This window comes from Hippocampus comes, unplaced genomic scaffold (assembly GCF_001891065.2).
Source record: "Hippocampus comes isolate QL1 unplaced genomic scaffold, H_comes_QL1_v1.1 scaffold299, whole genome shotgun sequence".
Taxonomy (NCBI): Eukaryota; Metazoa; Chordata; class Actinopteri; order Syngnathiformes; family Syngnathidae; genus Hippocampus; species Hippocampus comes.
The window spans coordinates 699,197-715,527 of NW_017805694.1; the positions used below are offsets into that span (position 1 = coordinate 699,197).

The 16,331-nt window shown below is 49.4% G+C and overlaps 3 protein-coding genes and 1 non-coding gene across 6 annotated transcripts; 2 read left to right on the top strand and 2 right to left on the bottom strand.

The window, feature by feature from the left end:
• Positions 1-3,654: 3,654 nt before the first annotated feature.
• On the bottom strand, positions 3,655-7,262 carry ftsj1 (FtsJ RNA 2'-O-methyltransferase 1). Its single transcript, XM_019881797.1, has 11 exons — positions 7,165-7,262; positions 6,612-6,747; positions 6,035-6,104; positions 5,793-5,904; positions 5,499-5,577; positions 5,367-5,419; positions 5,227-5,280; positions 4,636-4,738; positions 4,444-4,527; positions 4,077-4,180; positions 3,655-3,981 (listed from the first exon to the last, which is right to left on the bottom strand). Exons 2-11 carry the CDS (start codon positions 6,730-6,732, stop codon positions 3,817-3,819), a joined length of 945 nt encoding a protein of 314 aa, XP_019737356.1. The 5' UTR covers positions 6,733-6,747; positions 7,165-7,262; the 3' UTR covers positions 3,655-3,816.
• Positions 7,263-7,413: 151 nt separating this feature from the next.
• trnan-guu (transfer RNA asparagine (anticodon GUU)) lies at positions 7,414-7,487 on the bottom strand. Its single transcript has one exon. It is a non-coding gene; the product is annotated as a tRNA-Asn (tRNA).
• Positions 7,488-7,768: 281 nt separating this feature from the next.
• On the top strand, positions 7,769-9,869 carry kbtbd13b (kelch repeat and BTB domain containing 13b). Its single transcript, XM_019881791.1, has one exon. The coding sequence runs from the start codon at positions 8,159-8,161 to the stop codon at positions 9,596-9,598; it is 1,440 nt and encodes a 479-aa protein (XP_019737350.1). The 5' UTR covers positions 7,769-8,158; the 3' UTR covers positions 9,599-9,869.
• A 733-nt stretch (positions 9,870-10,602) lies between these two features.
• Positions 10,603-16,067, top strand: LOC109522967 (acyl-coenzyme A thioesterase 4-like). Of its 3 annotated transcripts, none has more exons than XM_019881793.1 (11): positions 10,603-10,776; positions 11,627-11,828; positions 11,988-12,087; positions 12,294-12,481; positions 13,563-13,732; positions 14,560-14,679; positions 14,774-14,856; positions 14,941-15,034; positions 15,348-15,428; positions 15,510-15,651; positions 15,920-16,067. In XM_019881793.1, the coding sequence occupies exons 2-11, from the start codon at positions 11,633-11,635 to the stop codon at positions 16,018-16,020; spliced, it is 1,275 nt and encodes a 424-aa protein (XP_019737352.1). In that variant the 5' UTR covers positions 10,603-10,776; positions 11,627-11,632; the 3' UTR covers positions 16,021-16,067. The 3 variants fall into 3 exon arrangements, with proteins under 3 accessions (XP_019737352.1, XP_019737353.1, XP_019737354.1); XM_019881794.1 differs by having other exon boundaries at positions 10,603-10,775; positions 11,623-11,828; XM_019881795.1 differs by having other exon boundaries at positions 10,604-10,776; positions 11,680-11,828.
• The last annotated feature ends 264 nt before the right edge of the window (positions 16,068-16,331 follow it).

The following is a 16,331-nucleotide window of genomic DNA, read 5'->3' on the forward strand; positions in this document are numbered from 1 at the left end:
GGCAGCGTCTCCCGATTGGGTGACGGCTTGATGGGCGACGAGTCCCTCTTCAGCGCCGCCGGGCGCTGGTGGCGGCCTTTCTTCTTCATGCTCCGACGCGCTACAAAACCAAAAGGGCGGAAAACCGGTGAGTGTCTTTTCATAGCTCGTTGCTTGTGAAAACGAAGCGAACCCCCGTTTCTTCTGGGGAATATGTTTCCGACACGCGTCGGTGAAAATCTGAGCGATCGAGGAAAGGTCGGTTTTGCACCTCCCGCATATTCTAAGCGTGGGATGCACTGAAAAAGAGAAAGAGATCGAGCGCGTCACGCCGCCGCGCCCGCCCGCAGTGCACCTCATCACCCTTGCGGCCCGCTGAATGCTGCCGTCGCCGACCACTGGCATGACTTTGTGCGATTTAACGGCACGGACTCGTCACGGAGGAGGGCCAACGGGCGTGTGATTTTGGGTCGCCATAGGAACTGCCGTTCAGCCGCCGATTGTGCTCGTGACACCCGGAAGACGACGAGCATAAATTCCGAACACTTGCTTTTCCCTCGGTAGAACAGGAAACCCTGTCTGAACCCCTTCTCATTCAGCCGCATGACTCGGTGCGCTTTTCACGGCACGGACTTGTCAGGGAGGAGGGCCAACGGGCGTGTCATTTTGGGTCGCCATAGGAAGTGCCGTTCAGCCGCCGATGTGCTCGTGACACCCGGAAGACGACGAGCACAAATTCCGAACACTTGCTTTTCCCTCGGTAGAACAGGAAACCCTGTCTGAACCCGCAACCCGATCCTCCTGCTTCGCCTGGGGCGCTTTTTTCACGCACCTTTTGTGTTCACCTTCTCTCGTCCTAATCTCTTTGCGGCTTTGTACGCTCGCGACACCTGTTGGGCATCTATCTCTTCCCACAGAAGCTTTGGGATGAAAAGAAATCAATCATAGAAAATTATAATTGTACAATTGAAATAGTCAAGACGATGGAGCGAGACTCACGGCGAAAAGTCACCACCCCCCCAAGAAACATCTCGATCGTTGCCGATGCGAACTCCTTCACTAGGAATCGCTTGAAAGCACTTGCATCCATTTGTGAAGATCCATAGAATGTGTGACAAGATAAACAAAAAAGTTTGTTTCTCCGTCTTTCTCTGCATCAATCATGAAGATCCACAGAATGTGTGACAAGATAAACCTCAAACCAACAAAAAGTTTGTTTCTCCGTCTTTCTCTGCATCAATCATCAGCTCGGCATGAGTTGGTTTCACCCAAAACGCCGGTTTCTGATCAAAAAGCAGCAAAAACAAGCTTTTTCTCCGAGGGACTGTATGTGTGTGTCTGTTTTTTATTTTTTGCACCCGTGCCAAATGCCAACTGGCTATCGAAGCCCCCTGAAATAATGACCGACGGACGGACCGACAAATCCAGCTGCGCCTACGAGTACTGTTTTGTGTGTTCAAGTGGCAGCTGTTTAAAGGTTTCGAATCAACGCAACGTGTGTGTGCTCATCTCTGTCGGCCTCTCGATGGTGTTTGACGTTTGGGGTGAGCAATAAGCGAGAACACTTTGCTTTGACAATTTGGTGTTAAAAATATCCAATGTTTAATTCTGCCAGCTTTACAGCAACAAAATATTTTCTCACTTGGAGAACCGCGCAAGCGACACATTTTATTTCCTCGCCGTGATGTTCTATGATCGTCTTGCACTTACTGACTGTGAGAGTGAAAAACTGATGATTACGTGTATGTTAAAACGTCAATAAAAGACAAACGTTCGACATGGTCTCAATATTTTCACCTACAGCGGGAGGAAACGTGTGACCAATTTGGGCGGTTGTGTCAGAAATTCCACCGGGTTCACCCTCTGAGGTTTTTCCCCTTCCACTGGACATGCAGCCACACCATAACAAACAAGTCGCCTGAAAGACCGCGTTGCGTGGTGAAGATGATTCCGCTCACTCGGTCAGTCGCATGGTTCCGTCGCCTCACTCGGCATCTCAAGCGTGTTGTGCTTTGCAATGCACGGCGACAGACAACAACATACGGGACATACGACGGTTTTGCCCCCCCCACCCTCAACCGACCCCAAATTCCCCTAATCCCAATTCATAACAAATGCAACTCGCCGTCCCCAAATTATCGCAGGGCTGCATCTAAGACGTTTAATGACACATCTACCGATTTTCGGCGATTATCGTGATGAATGCGATGCTTGAAAGTTTGCGTATCGCTGCTGACTGTGTGAGGGGGCAAGCCGGGAGGCGTTGACCCTCTCGCTCTCTACGGATGAACCAAAGAAAGGAAGCGGTGAGCTCAGCACCTCCACGCCGACCCCAGCGAGTCTCCACCGGCTCGATCAAAGCCGCCGGGTCGCTACCCGCCCCCCCACTTCGATCGGATGCGGACAAGCGACTGTTAGCCGCCGCGGCTAACGTCCGCTCGGCGAAGGGGTTTGTTGACGAGACTGGTCGCGAGCAAACGGCGAGTTTAACGTAAAGCTTGACCGGGAGAGTTATTCGAAACGTTTGCTACGCGTGGAAGCCCCACTCCGCGTCCTGGAGATAAACGCACAGTCGGTCCACGTCGCTCGCCCCGGACTAGCCTGCTAAAAGGAGCAAGGGGGAAGGAAATATGGCGACTAACACAACAAGAAAACCCACGGGGGCTTTGAAGATACAAATTGTCGCAGCCGTCAACGTTTGCGTCTGACGACCACCGGAGTTCGGCGATGGAGGGCGAATACGAAAAGGTTGCCCAGGGGGGCTGAACTTACCTGGCTTTTCTCAAGAATTCAGCTTGAGCAGGAGGACGACTTAGCAATGGCGTCAGCGGCGAGGCCTGCGGAGCCCAAAAGCAAAGCAGCGAGGCCTGCGGAGCCCAACCGGCGGTTAGGTTAAATCCGCATTCGGCCGGCGCTCGCTGCTGAACCGAGTGCGACGTGAGCGCGGCCGCAAAGTATCCAGGGCGATAGAAGGCCGCGTCGGGGCCGCTCCGAACTCACTGCTGGCTGTGCGGAATAGCGACGGTTGCGCTGCTCGGGCCGAGCTGACTCGTTGAGCTTGCTTCTCTTCCCCCCAACAACAATGCGGCTGAGAGTCCTCTGCGTCGTGACGTCGAGCGTACGTACCAACCCAAACCAGGAAGTGGAGGAGCCGAGACGTTTCCCATTTCCCGACGGAGTGGTGTGTGCGACTCTCAAAAGTAACCTTGAGAGGAAAGACCTTCAATTATGGCACCCCACCCCTTTAAAAAAAAAAAAAAATACAACATTTCTAGTACTACAATAGGAAGCAAGTCCATTTTTTTCAATCAATCAAAAAATTCTGACACATGACCTCGAAAAATGCCTTTTTGTTCCATGTTGGTTATAAAATACAACTCTCAAACACTACATGAGAAATACAGCACATCCATCTCTTCATTTTCATTGATCTTCATTTTAGGGTCACATGCGACCTGCAACCTACGGTCTTCCAAATGAGTCTTGGGCGAGATCCTGAGGAACACCCTTGACTAGTTTGCCAGTCATTGTCAGAGTCCATTTTGAGAAACTGACCCATCAGTCAATGTAAAAGCCCATACAGACAAAAAAAAAAGGACTGTACTCCACTGTGAGTGTTAATGGTTGTTTGTCTGTGTGTGCCCTGTGACTGGCTGGCACCCGGGACAGGCTCCAGCAGGCCCGCGACCCTCGGGAGGATAAAACGGTTCAGATAATTGATGGATTGGATATGTGAAGCAGATGTACAAACCGCTCAGCCAGCTGCCACGCTGCCTGGAATAAAAATCATTTAAAAACGTAAGATTGTTGTTTACATGCTAATAAAACTCGGCCTGGTCAGTCAGCCTGGGCCTGGTCTCCGCTCTGTCGTGGTCCCAGTGAAGAAGGAGAGTCCTCCTTGGAGAGCAGGTTGTTTTTGCGCAGGTGGCAGGCCTGCTGGTATGGGGGGCTGATGGGCGGCTGGGTGGGGGGGGTGTATTGGTACTCCTTGCCAGCATCCAACTGCAGCACGAAGGAACAAAGTCATTTTTAAGGGCGGTCACTGAAGTTTTGTTTTTTGTTTTTTTTTTTTTTGGGGGGTGGGGGGGTGGCTTCACCTGCAGAGGGTAGGTTCTGTCGGAATCAAAGGCACTCAGATCTCCACACGCCAGGAATGGAACAATGATGCGGTTTGGACCTTCTAACTGGTTGAAGTCCACGTCTGTTTTAAAAAAAAAAAAACAACAACAAACACCCCCCCCAGGTTTCTCAAATCCAGTCGTTCGTAAGCGGTGTGTCATAGTAAATGATATAATTTCGCTTCATCTCTCCAGAAGTTCTTATTTATTCACGACATTATCTGTAATGAATAAATAATAAATGTGACAATGTATGCCACGACCGATAGTGACAGGCAGAGCAATGATTTGCTCTTCTACTAGACCAATGAATCCATTTGAATTTGATGTTGTGCTATGAGATTACCGTAGGAGTGATCCAGCAGAGGGTTGGACATGTTGGGCACGTAACCTTCTGGAGGGTGGTAGTTCTGACACACCACAAACGCTTCTGCACACCAGCAGAAAGAACACATGAATAAATAAACAAATACATAAAAACAGAGCGACAATGAAAGAAATGTTCAAAAAAAAAAAAAAAAAAAAGGTGGCCGCAGACCTATGCTGGAGTTTCGGCTGCTGCGAGGCTTGGCGCACGTCACGCCGCCGAAAAAGATCTTGAGCTGCGAGTACAACAGTGTCACGTCTTTGCCTCGGAAGATCTGACAAGGGCGGGGAAAACAGAAGACAGGAAATGGTGTCAACAATCAATTTTATAGATCAAATGGAGTTTATTTGTCAAAAACATTTTGAAGGGGGCGGCGGCTTCTGTTGTGCAAAGCAGGTCCCCGGTGATGTGTGGGCTGCTTGCACTAACAACATGGCAGCAAGCCGAGGACCTACTTTACTTAACTCAGAGACTTGAGCGCAATCATTTCCACATTTTTATTTTATGTATGACAAGATAGGAGGCGGCTGGAGTCAGTGGCATTGAACATTATGAATGACACGGTGCCATTTATACGGAGCAAATGCAGTCATGCAGACACATATGGACATTTTTGACGCGAAATATGAGCTGCAAGCCACAAATGCTGAGGCTGAAGTTGTTTTGCTTCACCTGTACTTGAGAAAATAATTCATAAGTTGGAGAGGGTGGACAAAATAAGGGACAGACTGTCAACAGTAAAACAAGAGAAGATGAACTGACCTTCGCCACAAACGTTCCTCCTGGTTTAAGTACGTGAGTGGTGATGTTCAGTGCCTGAAGTTTAAAAAAGAAAGAAAAAAAAAACAGCTAGAATGACTGATATAAGCCATCCACGCATAAAACAAACCCTGGCGACTCACAGCCAACAGCAGCTGAGCCTGAATATACTCATCCACATCATGGAGGCCCGTTACTATGGCAACAAAAACAACAACAACACATGAGGGACGTCCATTAGGCAGCAATGGCGGGGTGGCGGCCAAGGGTCTGACCGTCAGGAGCGCCGTCGCACACCACCAGGTCCGCCGGCTGGCCCTCGAAGTGGCGGACGATCTCCTCGGCCGTCGACACCTGAGACGCCAGGGGAGAGAAGATGTCCGCTCAATCCCGTGGCGGTTTGCACGAAACTAGAAGGCTTTCGTCATTTTGTGGTTTGGGCTAGTTACAGACTGTACAGAAATAGATCTGGACCTGATATATTGATATACATATCACATATATTTACAGTTTTTTTTGTGTGTGTGTGTGTGTGTGTGTGTGTTTTGTTTTTTTAATTTGAGGCTGACCTTGGTGATGTCTCCTTGAATCTGAGTGACTCCTGGAAGAGGAGCCATGGCCTGGAGGTCCACCGCCACAATCTTCACCTCTTCACCGCCCTCACACTTCTCCCCATGACCTCTAAACAACAACAAACTTGTTTCGGACCCATTCCAGGCTGACCAGTGTCCTGGATATTTTTTTTTCCATGGAACAGAAGCCCTCACCCTTGTCAGATAGATGTGCAGAAAGTAAAATTATGTATAGATACCTGAGTTTCCGACTGAGAACTTGACTCCAGCTGCCAGGAGCAGCACAGAGATCTACAGCTCTGTTCACACCTGATGTTGCCACAAACAAAACAACACAAATTAAGCACTTATTACATGACAAATGATGTAGCACAATAATAACCAGAGCCGAACCCTGGACCTGTGTAACGTGAGGCGGGCGTGCTCAGCAGGCGACCACTGTGCCGCACAAATTATTCATTCGCTCCAGATATCAGTTAAATTTAGCTTTGTTACTTATTTCCCTCTTTATGGAGGACAGACTACAGATGGGAGGTGCCAAAATGATTCTGGGGGCTGGACGGTTCCAGTGGTGCCAAATAAATGAAACACCATTTTGCTGATCAGGGCCGTACACAGATCGGCTCCATTGAAACGTTATTTTCGTCCCCGCGTGCACTGCTGCTCGAGTCTCCAAAGATTTGTGGATATTGCTTTTGGCATGTTTGTCATTCCTGCATGTGTGGTGGCCTCCTGGTTAATGTCGCGTCTTCGTGACTGCTGTGTCAGGGGATTCGTTCTGTGGGGAGTTAAAACGACTCGAGTATAAAGTCTGACCAGTGAACAGGCTGAACTCCTCGTCGAGCTGCAGCAGCTTGAAGGCGCTCCTCGCTCTCCAGCCTTCCTCTTTGGCCAGCCGGTAGTAAATGTCCCGTTTGTCTTTGGACGAGCGACCCATCCTGAGACGCCTCCTCTGGTGGACGATATCATCATGTTACACGACCGAACTGTTGTTTCCCCGCCGAACAGTGTCCCGTCGTCCATCCCCAAAGACGTGCCACAATGCACTTCCCAAACGTACACAAAACCGCGGACATTCGAGTGTTTACGTGAAAGCCGATGTTTAGGCAAGTATTTTGTGTTTTGCGAAATGCATTTTGTTGGTAGATTATTAATTGCTGACCAACGTTATAGAATAGGTGCAAGGTTTCAATTCCTTTTCAACGTTTGGTTTGGTACGTTGTGCACACGAGACGAGATTGCTTCTCTTTTAGTGTGACCAATTAACATAGGTGAGTTCGAAAAGTAAAGAGCGGTTCTGAAAATGGAAAAAAATATTTTGCTAGAGAACGTGGTCGACATTTAAAATGGTTTAAATTGTTATGCTTACAGCTGCAAACGCGATTCCGTGTTCCGGTAGGACCCCTACCCTACAAGTTGTCCTCAGCGCGCCTGTTCAAAAAGAACAACGTTGCCGCGAAAACGCCCAACTAAAATAAATACTTGTTAAGAGAGAATTGAAGATATCTCTGTGGCGATCGGAGGTCAATATTTGAACCTCCCGCTCTAAACCAGCCGCGACGACAGATTTGTTACTTTGTGACTTTATTTCCCACTTCAAAAGTCAAAAAAGATTGTGCGTCCCTGGGTGGGCTCGAACCACCAACCTTTCGGTTAACAGCCGAACGCGCTAACCGATTGCGCCACAGAGACATGTCTGCCTTTCGTTGACGTTTGGGATTTAATAGAAAAAAAAGTAAAAGCGTGGACCACAAAAGTGCATGATCATTTTATCATTACATTAAACGCTTCCCTAAAAATAAACACCTGTTTTGGAAATAAGACATAACAACATTTTTGTTTGATTAAATAATTACTGCAATAGGTAAGTAATTTTTTTTAAATGACCATTTGACAATGAATACGAAATATTAGGAAAACATTTGTGCTTGATCTTCTTGAGTGATGTTTTTGAATAATAGTTGGATTAATTATAAATAACAAAATGAGATGAAGAAATTAAGAATTCATGATTGAAAGGAACGATTTCACGTAAACATGTTATTATCACCACGATTATGATTTGAATTTTAGTTTTTCGAATAACCTCATCTACAAATGACGCGCTTGGTCATTTGAACAATCGACTGCGGCCTTTGCACACAAGCGTTCTCAACCCTTCGAGTATGGAGAGGCGGTCAGTGTGGTGACAATGTGACCCGTGAGCGTTGTAAATGTGACTCCGCTCAGTTGTCCTCGTCTATGTTTAGCTGCTCTATTTTGAAATGGAGTCTCCCATCACAGCGTGAAGCAGTTCCTCTCCGGCGTCTCGACAGCACGTCCGGATAACTTCCAGCTACTCCGATGTTCGTCGCAGCGTCTCCATGTCGCTGCACAGTCTCGAACGTGCAGACGGAAGCCGCAAAGTCGACTCGGGCGGTGATCGTCGGCCTCACGGTCCCGCCGCTGCCAGACTGACGGTGGTGGTGGAGGACATCCGCTTCTCCGAGGAGAAGGCGCTACTGGTCCAGAGCTGCGACTACTTTGGCGCACTCTATCGCTCTGGGATGAAGGAGTGTCGCCAGGAGGAGATCCACCTCCAGTGTCTGCGCGCTCGTGGCTTCTTTATCGCCTTGGCGGTCATGCGAGGCGAGGCGCCCAGTTTGGATGCCGACGACATCGTGGAGGCGATCCAATGTGCTGCTTTCCTACAGGCGGCGCCACTCACCAGGCACCTGGTGGACCTGGTCGACTCCGACAACTGCTTGCTCATGTTCCACACCGCCTCCACCTTCGGCCTACTGGAACTCTACCATGCCGCTGGGCTGTACATCCGGGATATGTACGTCGACATAGAGGCGGAGGTCAGGCGGACTCTGCCGCCGGAACTGATTTCCTTCGTGGAGTCACTCAGCCCGAGCGCTTTCGTGGCCGTTGGCGCCCACGTCAGCTGCGATATGAGCGAAAGCGTCCACGCCGCCTCCAGGACGGTCTGCTACCTGGATGAAACGGGGAACGCGTGGAAAACTCTGACCGATCTCCCTCCGGAGGCCAGCACCTCCATGGCAGGCGTGACCGTCCTGGACAACAAGCTCTATGTCGTGGGCGGCGTCCGCGGCGTCCACAGAGACGTCGTGGACGCGTGCTTCCGTTACGACGTGGACAAGAATCTCTGGACCGAGCTGGCAGGTCCGGCGCAGCCGCGCTTCAACTTCAGCCTCCTGGGACGAGACGGACGCCTCTACGCCATGGGAGGAGAGTACGAGCGGACGGTGATGTCATCCGTGGAAACGCTGGAGGTCCGGACCGGCAGGTGGAAGTTCGCCGCGCACCTGCCGAAGCCGGCGGCGGGGGCGGCGTGCGCCAAAGCCACGGGGAGGATTTTTGTGTGCTTGTGGAGACCGATGGAGACAACCGAGATCCACGAGTATGTCCCGAGCGCAGACGAGTGGCGTTTGGTCGCCAGCCTCATCCGTTATCAGAGCTACGGCCACTGCATGGTGGGCCACAGGGACAATCTGTACGTGATGCGCAACGGGCCGTCGGACGACTTCCTGAGGTGCATGATGGACTGTTACAACCTGAGCACGGGCCAGTGGACTTCTCTGCCGGGACACTTTGCCAACAGCAAGGGTTCGCTCTTCACCGCCGTCGTTCGAAGCGACTCGGTCTTCACGCTCAACAGGAGCGCCACGCTGGAGTACGTCGTCCACGGGAAGACCTGGAAACCCCGACGTCAGATGAAAGGTTTCCCTCGGAGTGGATCGGTGTGGACGTTCTTGCTCAGGCTACCGATGGTCCAAATCCCTCAGACGAATGATTGACAAGTTGTTTGTTTTTCCTTCATCATTGGTGGGACACCACCGATTATTCGAGCGCAGGGATGTTGTGAACGTCACGCGAAATGAGGCGTCTGTCCGACTTCCCACAGGAAACCCTCAGCCAAGGTCTCCCAAGTGGATCAGTGGTGACGTTTCTGCGCTGGCTACCCACAATCCACTTGGCGCGATTTTTATCTTGATCACACTCTGGATGATATTGGCAGACCTTGTTGAAAGAAAAACACTTTTCTCAACAAACTGGACAATTCGTCATAAGTATATATATATAAAGATCATACTTTTGCAAGAAAAATACGTCATCTGAAATAAAAAAGTAACAATCTCACAATCGCATGGTGCAGCATTCGATTTTTTTTCAGGAAATAAAAGTTGACTTTTCATTTTTTTGTCAATAGCAGTCGTCTTCCGAGAATAAAGTCAGATGTTTTTTTAAGGTCCGAACGTTTCATTTTCTTTCTCAAAAACAGTTCTGTTTTTCAAAGATAAATACAATACAATAGATCTTGATTGATGCAGCGCTTTCACAACAGCTGCAGCTGTAACGAAGCGCTTGACAGAACAGTTGACATAAAATAACAAAATAATTCTGTCTACAGTAACACAACACATCACATAAGACACGAGCAGTCATGCAATCTTCAGCACTTATCCTGCATATACGCTTTGTTGTTTGAAGCGATGGAGATAATGGGGGTCATCTTATTTCGGGACGGAGGGGGGGGGCAGTCATGCAATCTTCAGCACTTATCCTGCATACGCTTTGTTGTTTGAAGCGATGGAGGTAATGGGGGTCATCTTATTTCGGGACGGAGGGGGGGGGATTTGTGCACAAAAAAAACAAAAAATAAAAAGTTACTTTTGTAAAAGAGGTTTACATAATAAGAGCAATAAGTTGCATTTCAAATGCATTCTTCAGAAAACTGTCATGTTCTGTTCCCGTGTATCTCCAGCAGGTGGCGGAGGAGGGCCTCACCTCCGGGTCGCATACCTGCTGCTCATGTCATTAGGCCGACTCTTCAGGGAGGACTCGGTCTTCGCGTCTCTGTGGGAAAATTCGCCTCGCTCACAGCTCTGCCCTCAAGACACGAGTTCTTCGAGACGTCTCAAGCTTTCATGTTCTCCGTTTTCTGATTCCACCTGGTTGTCTTTGCTTACTTTTTGTAAGTTGTTTTTTGTTGTTGTTGTTGTTGGTCACGGCTTTGCTAATGTACCCGTTTGGGATTTTTCTTGTCTATTTTCCGACAACTATTTCCATTTATATTTTGTTCCTTGCCTTCGCAAGGGGTTTTGGTTCACTTTTTATCCTGCTGTTACACTGAAACAATTATTCACTCCTTATTTTAGTCACGTTTGCAGTTTATGTAAAATAGTTAGTTGATTCTAATTTATGAAGCAATTATTGAATAAGTATCTTGTGACATAATTCACAAATACATTTTGGAGACAATGCTCCTAAACGAAGGCAAGAAATATTCCAGAACACAAAAGCGAGTAAATGAACGAAGCCACGTGACTTTGTGGACTTCACTCTGCCTGCCTGTCAAACATCAACTTTCTGTTTGCCTGCTGCATTGAGCACTATCGAATAACGTTTGCCGCTTGTGGAAATCGCTGACGTTGCTGTGTTCATTGAACACTTTTCACATGCCGTGAAAAGGCGGGCTTCACTCAAGACCAGGCATGTCCAGCGCCGGTCCTGCCCGTTTTCCAGCTCTCCCGGCTGCAACACACTCGATTCAGATGAGCCAGTCCTGAAGAGCCATTGGAACGATTTTCTGATGAATTGAATCGGGTGCCATGCTCCTGGGAGAGCTGGAAAACAGGCAGGACGGCGGCCCTTGAGGACAGAGTTTGGACACCCGGGCTCAAGACAATTCAAAATGCAATCTAAGCAGCCAATCTTGGAATGTTTTTTTTTTTCTTGAATAAGTTGTGACAAAAAAAAAAAAGAAATTGAACTTCCTCCACGAATTCCATACGCTTCCTAATTGTGTGACCTTTTGCGGGGAGGTCATCATGTGGCGTCAGCAGCGCAGCGTCCATCTGTCGGTCCGTCCGTCCAGAGGTCTGGTGGACGAGAAGGTAGCCATCCTGGTGCAGAGTGCGCCCCCTGGAGCCCGGATCACCCTGTGCGCCTTCCACCGCTGCGAGGACAGACACGGGTGGGAGGCTTTTGCTCACTACCTGACGGACGCCGCAGGCTCCCTCAACGGTATGTCGGGGGTTGGTGTGCCCCGTCTGGAATATTAAGGGAATGTTCCAAGACCGCTCCGGAGACATTAGGAGACTCTTATGGGACGATCAAGGCGCCATTATGATACTGTTTTGGGATTTCTATGGAAATGTTGTGGTCATGATCTTTGCTGCGCAGTGTCCAGAGATCCCAGCCTGGGTGGGACGTATTCCGGGGTGGAGCAGATGGGCCTTTTCTGGAGCATCAGACCAGTTCCGGGAAGCCATCCTGGACTCAGGTAGAGCACGGCCGGCGAGACTACATTCATAGCCGCTTTTACCACGAGATTGCACAAAATTCCTGCGTCGCAGTGCATCCTTGGTACCACATTCCAAAGCTAGGAAATTGGTGGCTTGCTTTCGTCCCTCTATTCCTTTGACACATCACAGCGATAGCAGAGAAAGACGGCCAGCGAGAAAGGAGCTAATCCCTCCTCATCTCTAGGCTGAGGAAGAAGAATGTGCAGACCCCCATGGAGTTCACCATCTCCGTCTACCAGGACCACTTCACCGACTTCACGGATCAGGTACCGCTGGCGTCTCAAACGGTAGAGCGCTGGTACATGGCGCCCGGCGTTCTCAGGACCCCCATCAAGGATCACGAACTGACGGCGACCCTCTTCCTGCCCACAGGTACTGGCGCGACACTCCAAATCCCTCATAGACTGTTTCAGAATATTTGTAAACATGGTTCTTCTGCGTGGCAGAAAAGGGAGAGGCTACCGGTGGCCTTGTCGTGGAAGTAAACAATATCTCCCTCGATCTTAAAACCTGTAAGACCGAGGGAGCAACTCCTTGACTTGACTCAGTTTGTCGAGCTTCAGAACTGACATCTTGTCCCACGTACAAAGGCAACCACCAGCCTCGGGGCAGTTGATAAGCCGAGTTTGTTATCAGACAGACCGCAACTATTCGTCACGACCTCGTCAAAGTGAACCAATTCCAATCACCTTTATTTCTATAGCCCTGAGGCACAAACGGTCTCAAAGGGCTTCACGTGCCCAGAGTTGACAAATATTCACAACATCCCCTGACCTTAACCCCAAAATTTGACACAGTCTTATACTACACGATGTTAGATTGATTTAAAAGTCCATTGAACAAAGTTAAGAATGTGTTCCCGCCTTTCACTCAATTCCCAAAGCAAATGAAACATTTTTTCCCAATCTGAGAAGACTGGAAGGGCAGAATCTCAGCAAAAACGACGTCCTTCCTTCAACACGGCCCTCAGGTTGTTCCGACCTCCCTCTGACAGTCTCTGACCCTGCAGCAAACACATCCTGATGACCTGGCCCCTGATGTTTTGTTACAAATCCTTAACAACTTTGGAATGATCATTGATCATCAGACCTGTGACGTCCCTTATCCTGAACTGGGTCACGAGGAGTTGCTGGAGCCTATCCCAGCTGACTTTGAGCGAAAGGTGGAACAACACCTGAATTGGTCGGCAGTCAGTTTCGGGGCACAACGAGAGACGAACAACCATTCACACCCACATTCACACCGTCAGAGTGGGAACCGACCCCATACTGCCTGCACACAACTCGGGCGAGTGTACCGAATACAATTTAAACTTTTTTACATAATTGTCCAGAGGAGAGCGCAAGACTGGCTTCTGAACTACTGCCACCCAGAAGTACATGTGACTTCATGGTGAAATGTCCTGTTAAATCACCCATAACCCCCAAACCCCCCAAAAAAAATCGGTTCACAGGTCCCGGACCGTTCCCTGCCATCCTGGACTTGTGGGGTGGCGGAGGCCAGCTGGTTGAGTACCGGGCGGCGCTGCTCGCCTCACATGGCTTCGCCACACTGGCTCTGGACTACATGACCCCGAAGATCACAGTGGAGACCGGAAAGATGGTGGACAACACCTACTTTGAGGTCAAGTCCCTTCCATGTCCTGATTCTGTTTTCTGCTGATGTCTCACGATAGTAATTATAAAGTTGGCATTGTGATGAATGAGTGAACAGCACTCCATTGGACAAATGTCTCAGTTCTGATAGTGGTCCGTTCCCCGGATCTGCTCCAACACCTGGTTTTAGTCCTTGTCCTTCCATGACACGGATCTGTCACATGTCATGGAGCTACAGTAGGTCTCAAGCTAGCAGCATAGCATGAGTATTTTGGTGATCCAGCTCACAACGCCATACCGTTGTGTGTAATGGTCCCTTTACTGGGCCCGGTCCTATACATGACCTGGTCCTCATCCATTTATGTCCCAGTTCTGTTCCATGTCTCAATCCTTCCCGCAGTTCCTAGTCCTAAATCTAGTCAATCTGCCAGACATGTTAGTTGCATGCCATCATCATTTTGGAAAGTTCTGGATCTAGTCCATGCCCTGTTCCTGTTTTTTCTCTGAGTCCTTGTTTATCCATGTCACTGCTCTGTTCTTGGTCTATCCATGACCTGGATTTGCGCCATGTCGTGGACCTACTGTAGGTTTCACTTTCATAGTCTAATGAATGAGCTTACCACACTTTAACATGAGACAAACGTCTGTGTCCCAGTCCTGGTTTTGATGTCCTGCAAATAACCATGACATTAGTAGCATATTGAACTTTTTGCTAACGAACCAACAACGGCAGAGCGTTATTTTATGAAATGCCACTGTGACGGATTGTCTCATCTCATCTCCATGTGGGTGAGAGCGATAAGCCAGTGTATGTGTTGCCATAGTAACCGCCGACATCACGTTCTCCGCTCACAGAGGGCCTTCACGTTCCTGCAGCAGCACCCCGGGGTCCTGGCCGAACGCGTGGCCATGTTAGGTCTGTCCTTTGGCGTCTGCGTCACGCTCAAGATGGCCGCCTACTCGCATGTCGTCAAGGTTGCGCAAGGATGACATCATTTGTATTTGTGCGGGATCGTGTACTTTTTATTTTGGTGCGCGTACCCCGTACTTGTTTGAACATGTGTTACAGCCCAGGTGTGCAGTGTGCATCAGTGGAAGCCACGTGCAGCCCGTGGATGGAACGATGGCGGACATTTTATCTTATTTTGATCGGTAACATTCACCATTGGGACTTGCGCTATTTTGTTGGGAAGACGAGGTGCTCCTCCTTATGTTTGTTGGTTGTCGTTCCCTCAGGAACGGGCACAAGATTCAGTTGAATGACGAGAACCAGGCCATCTTAAGAAACTTGCTGCTGCCAATACCCACTGACCCCGCCTTCAAAGTGGATGTGAGTTCTTGCTTCTGGGGTTGGTCCAAAACCAGGCCCAAGCCATGGGCAATGCACTGCTTGACTCCATGGCCCTGGTCCAAGTCCTTGCTCTGGGTCCTGGTCCTGAACTAGGTCCCCATCCACAGCCATGTCCAGTTTTATGCTTTTGTTCCTTTCTTGTCTCATGCCCTGGTTCTCTAACATATCCTCATCTATGACCCAGATTCTGTTCCCCCCCTACCCCCAACCCCCTCGTTCTAATCCATGTGGTGGTCTTATTTATGCGGGGATTGGTTGAATGCACCAAGTACAACATTTCGTGTTTTGCCAGGTCGGACGTGTGCAATGTCCACTGTTGGTGGTCGCAGGCGAGGATGACCAGAACTGGCCCGCCGCCGAGTCAGCCCAAGACGTGAGGAGCACAAGTTCAATGTCTGGTTTCAAAATCACGAGGGTGCACATTCACCCATAAAACAACCTGTTTGTGATGCAGATGAAGGAGATGATGGAGCGTGCGGGAAACGCCCACCTGCTGACTGTTCTTTCTTACCCAAATGCGGGACACTTGCTGGAGCCTCCGTACTCCCCACACACCAGAGCGAGCTCATTCCGATCTGTAGGCAGTCGGGAAAAGAGTAAGTTAACACTAACCGAGAAAAGGTTTGTCACAAATAACTTGGGGTTGTGTACTCATCCCGGTCTGTGTCTCTGTTCACGTCCATGTTCCCTCGGTTTATGTCCTGACCCTTGTTGTGGTCCATGTCCTTGTTCCGGACAATGTTCTTGGGCAGGGTTCTGGACTATGACTTGCTTCATACCCTTGCCCATGTCCCAGTCCTTGCGGGGGAGGCCTCGCTTGACTGCATGTCGGTTGTAATCGTGGCGCGGTGCTGTGTGTTCCAGTCACAGCTCTGTGGGGAGGCCATTGCGCGGCGCATTCGCTGGCTCAGGAAGACGCTTGGAAGAAGACCTTGGACTTCCTGCGCCACCATTTGTACTCATAAAGATTGAACGCCGGTGCCCGCCAGAAGAAGGACAAGTCGGAGGTTAACCCGGGTAGTTGTTTGTAAAAAACATAAAAATTGTACAAATTTACTTACAACTCCAGCTTGGATAAGTGATTCAGAAAGTGGATAGATGTGCCTGGGTTGAATGTCATTGGCTTTTTTACATGGAGTTGCTCGTCACTCCATCAAGTGTGTCACTTGGGGTTTTTGAATTTTTCCTTGCCCTTCCAGGGAGGCGAGGGGGGTGGGGGTGGTCGATCAGGGGATGTCGCGCACCTGTTCTAAAGTGTCCCAATGATTGACTGCGT

Coding starts and splice junctions, on each gene's coding strand:
- ftsj1 (XM_019881797.1), bottom strand. CDS start 6,732: ATGGGTCGCTCGTCCAAAGACAAACGGGACATTTACTACCGGCTGGCC. Junction 5,578..5,792: donor TTCAAGGAGACATCACCAAG/GTCAGCCTCAAA, acceptor CTGGCGTCTCAG/GTGTCGACGGCCGAGGAGAT. Junction 5,281..5,366: donor AGGCTCAGCTGCTGTTGGCT/GTGAGTCGCCAG, acceptor TTTAAACTTCAG/GCACTGAACATCACCACTCA.
- kbtbd13b (XM_019881791.1), top strand. CDS start 8,159: ATGTCGCTGCACAGTCTCGAACGTGCAGACGGAAGCCGCAAAGTCGAC.
- LOC109522967 (XM_019881793.1), top strand. CDS start 11,633: ATGTGGCGTCAGCAGCGCAGCGTCCATCTGTCGGTCCGTCCGTCCAGA. Junction 12,088..12,293: donor GGAAGCCATCCTGGACTCAG/GTAGAGCACGGC, acceptor CCTCATCTCTAG/GCTGAGGAAGAAGAATGTGC. Junction 15,652..15,919: donor TGTAGGCAGTCGGGAAAAGA/GTAAGTTAACAC, acceptor TGTGTGTTCCAG/TCACAGCTCTGTGGGGAGGC.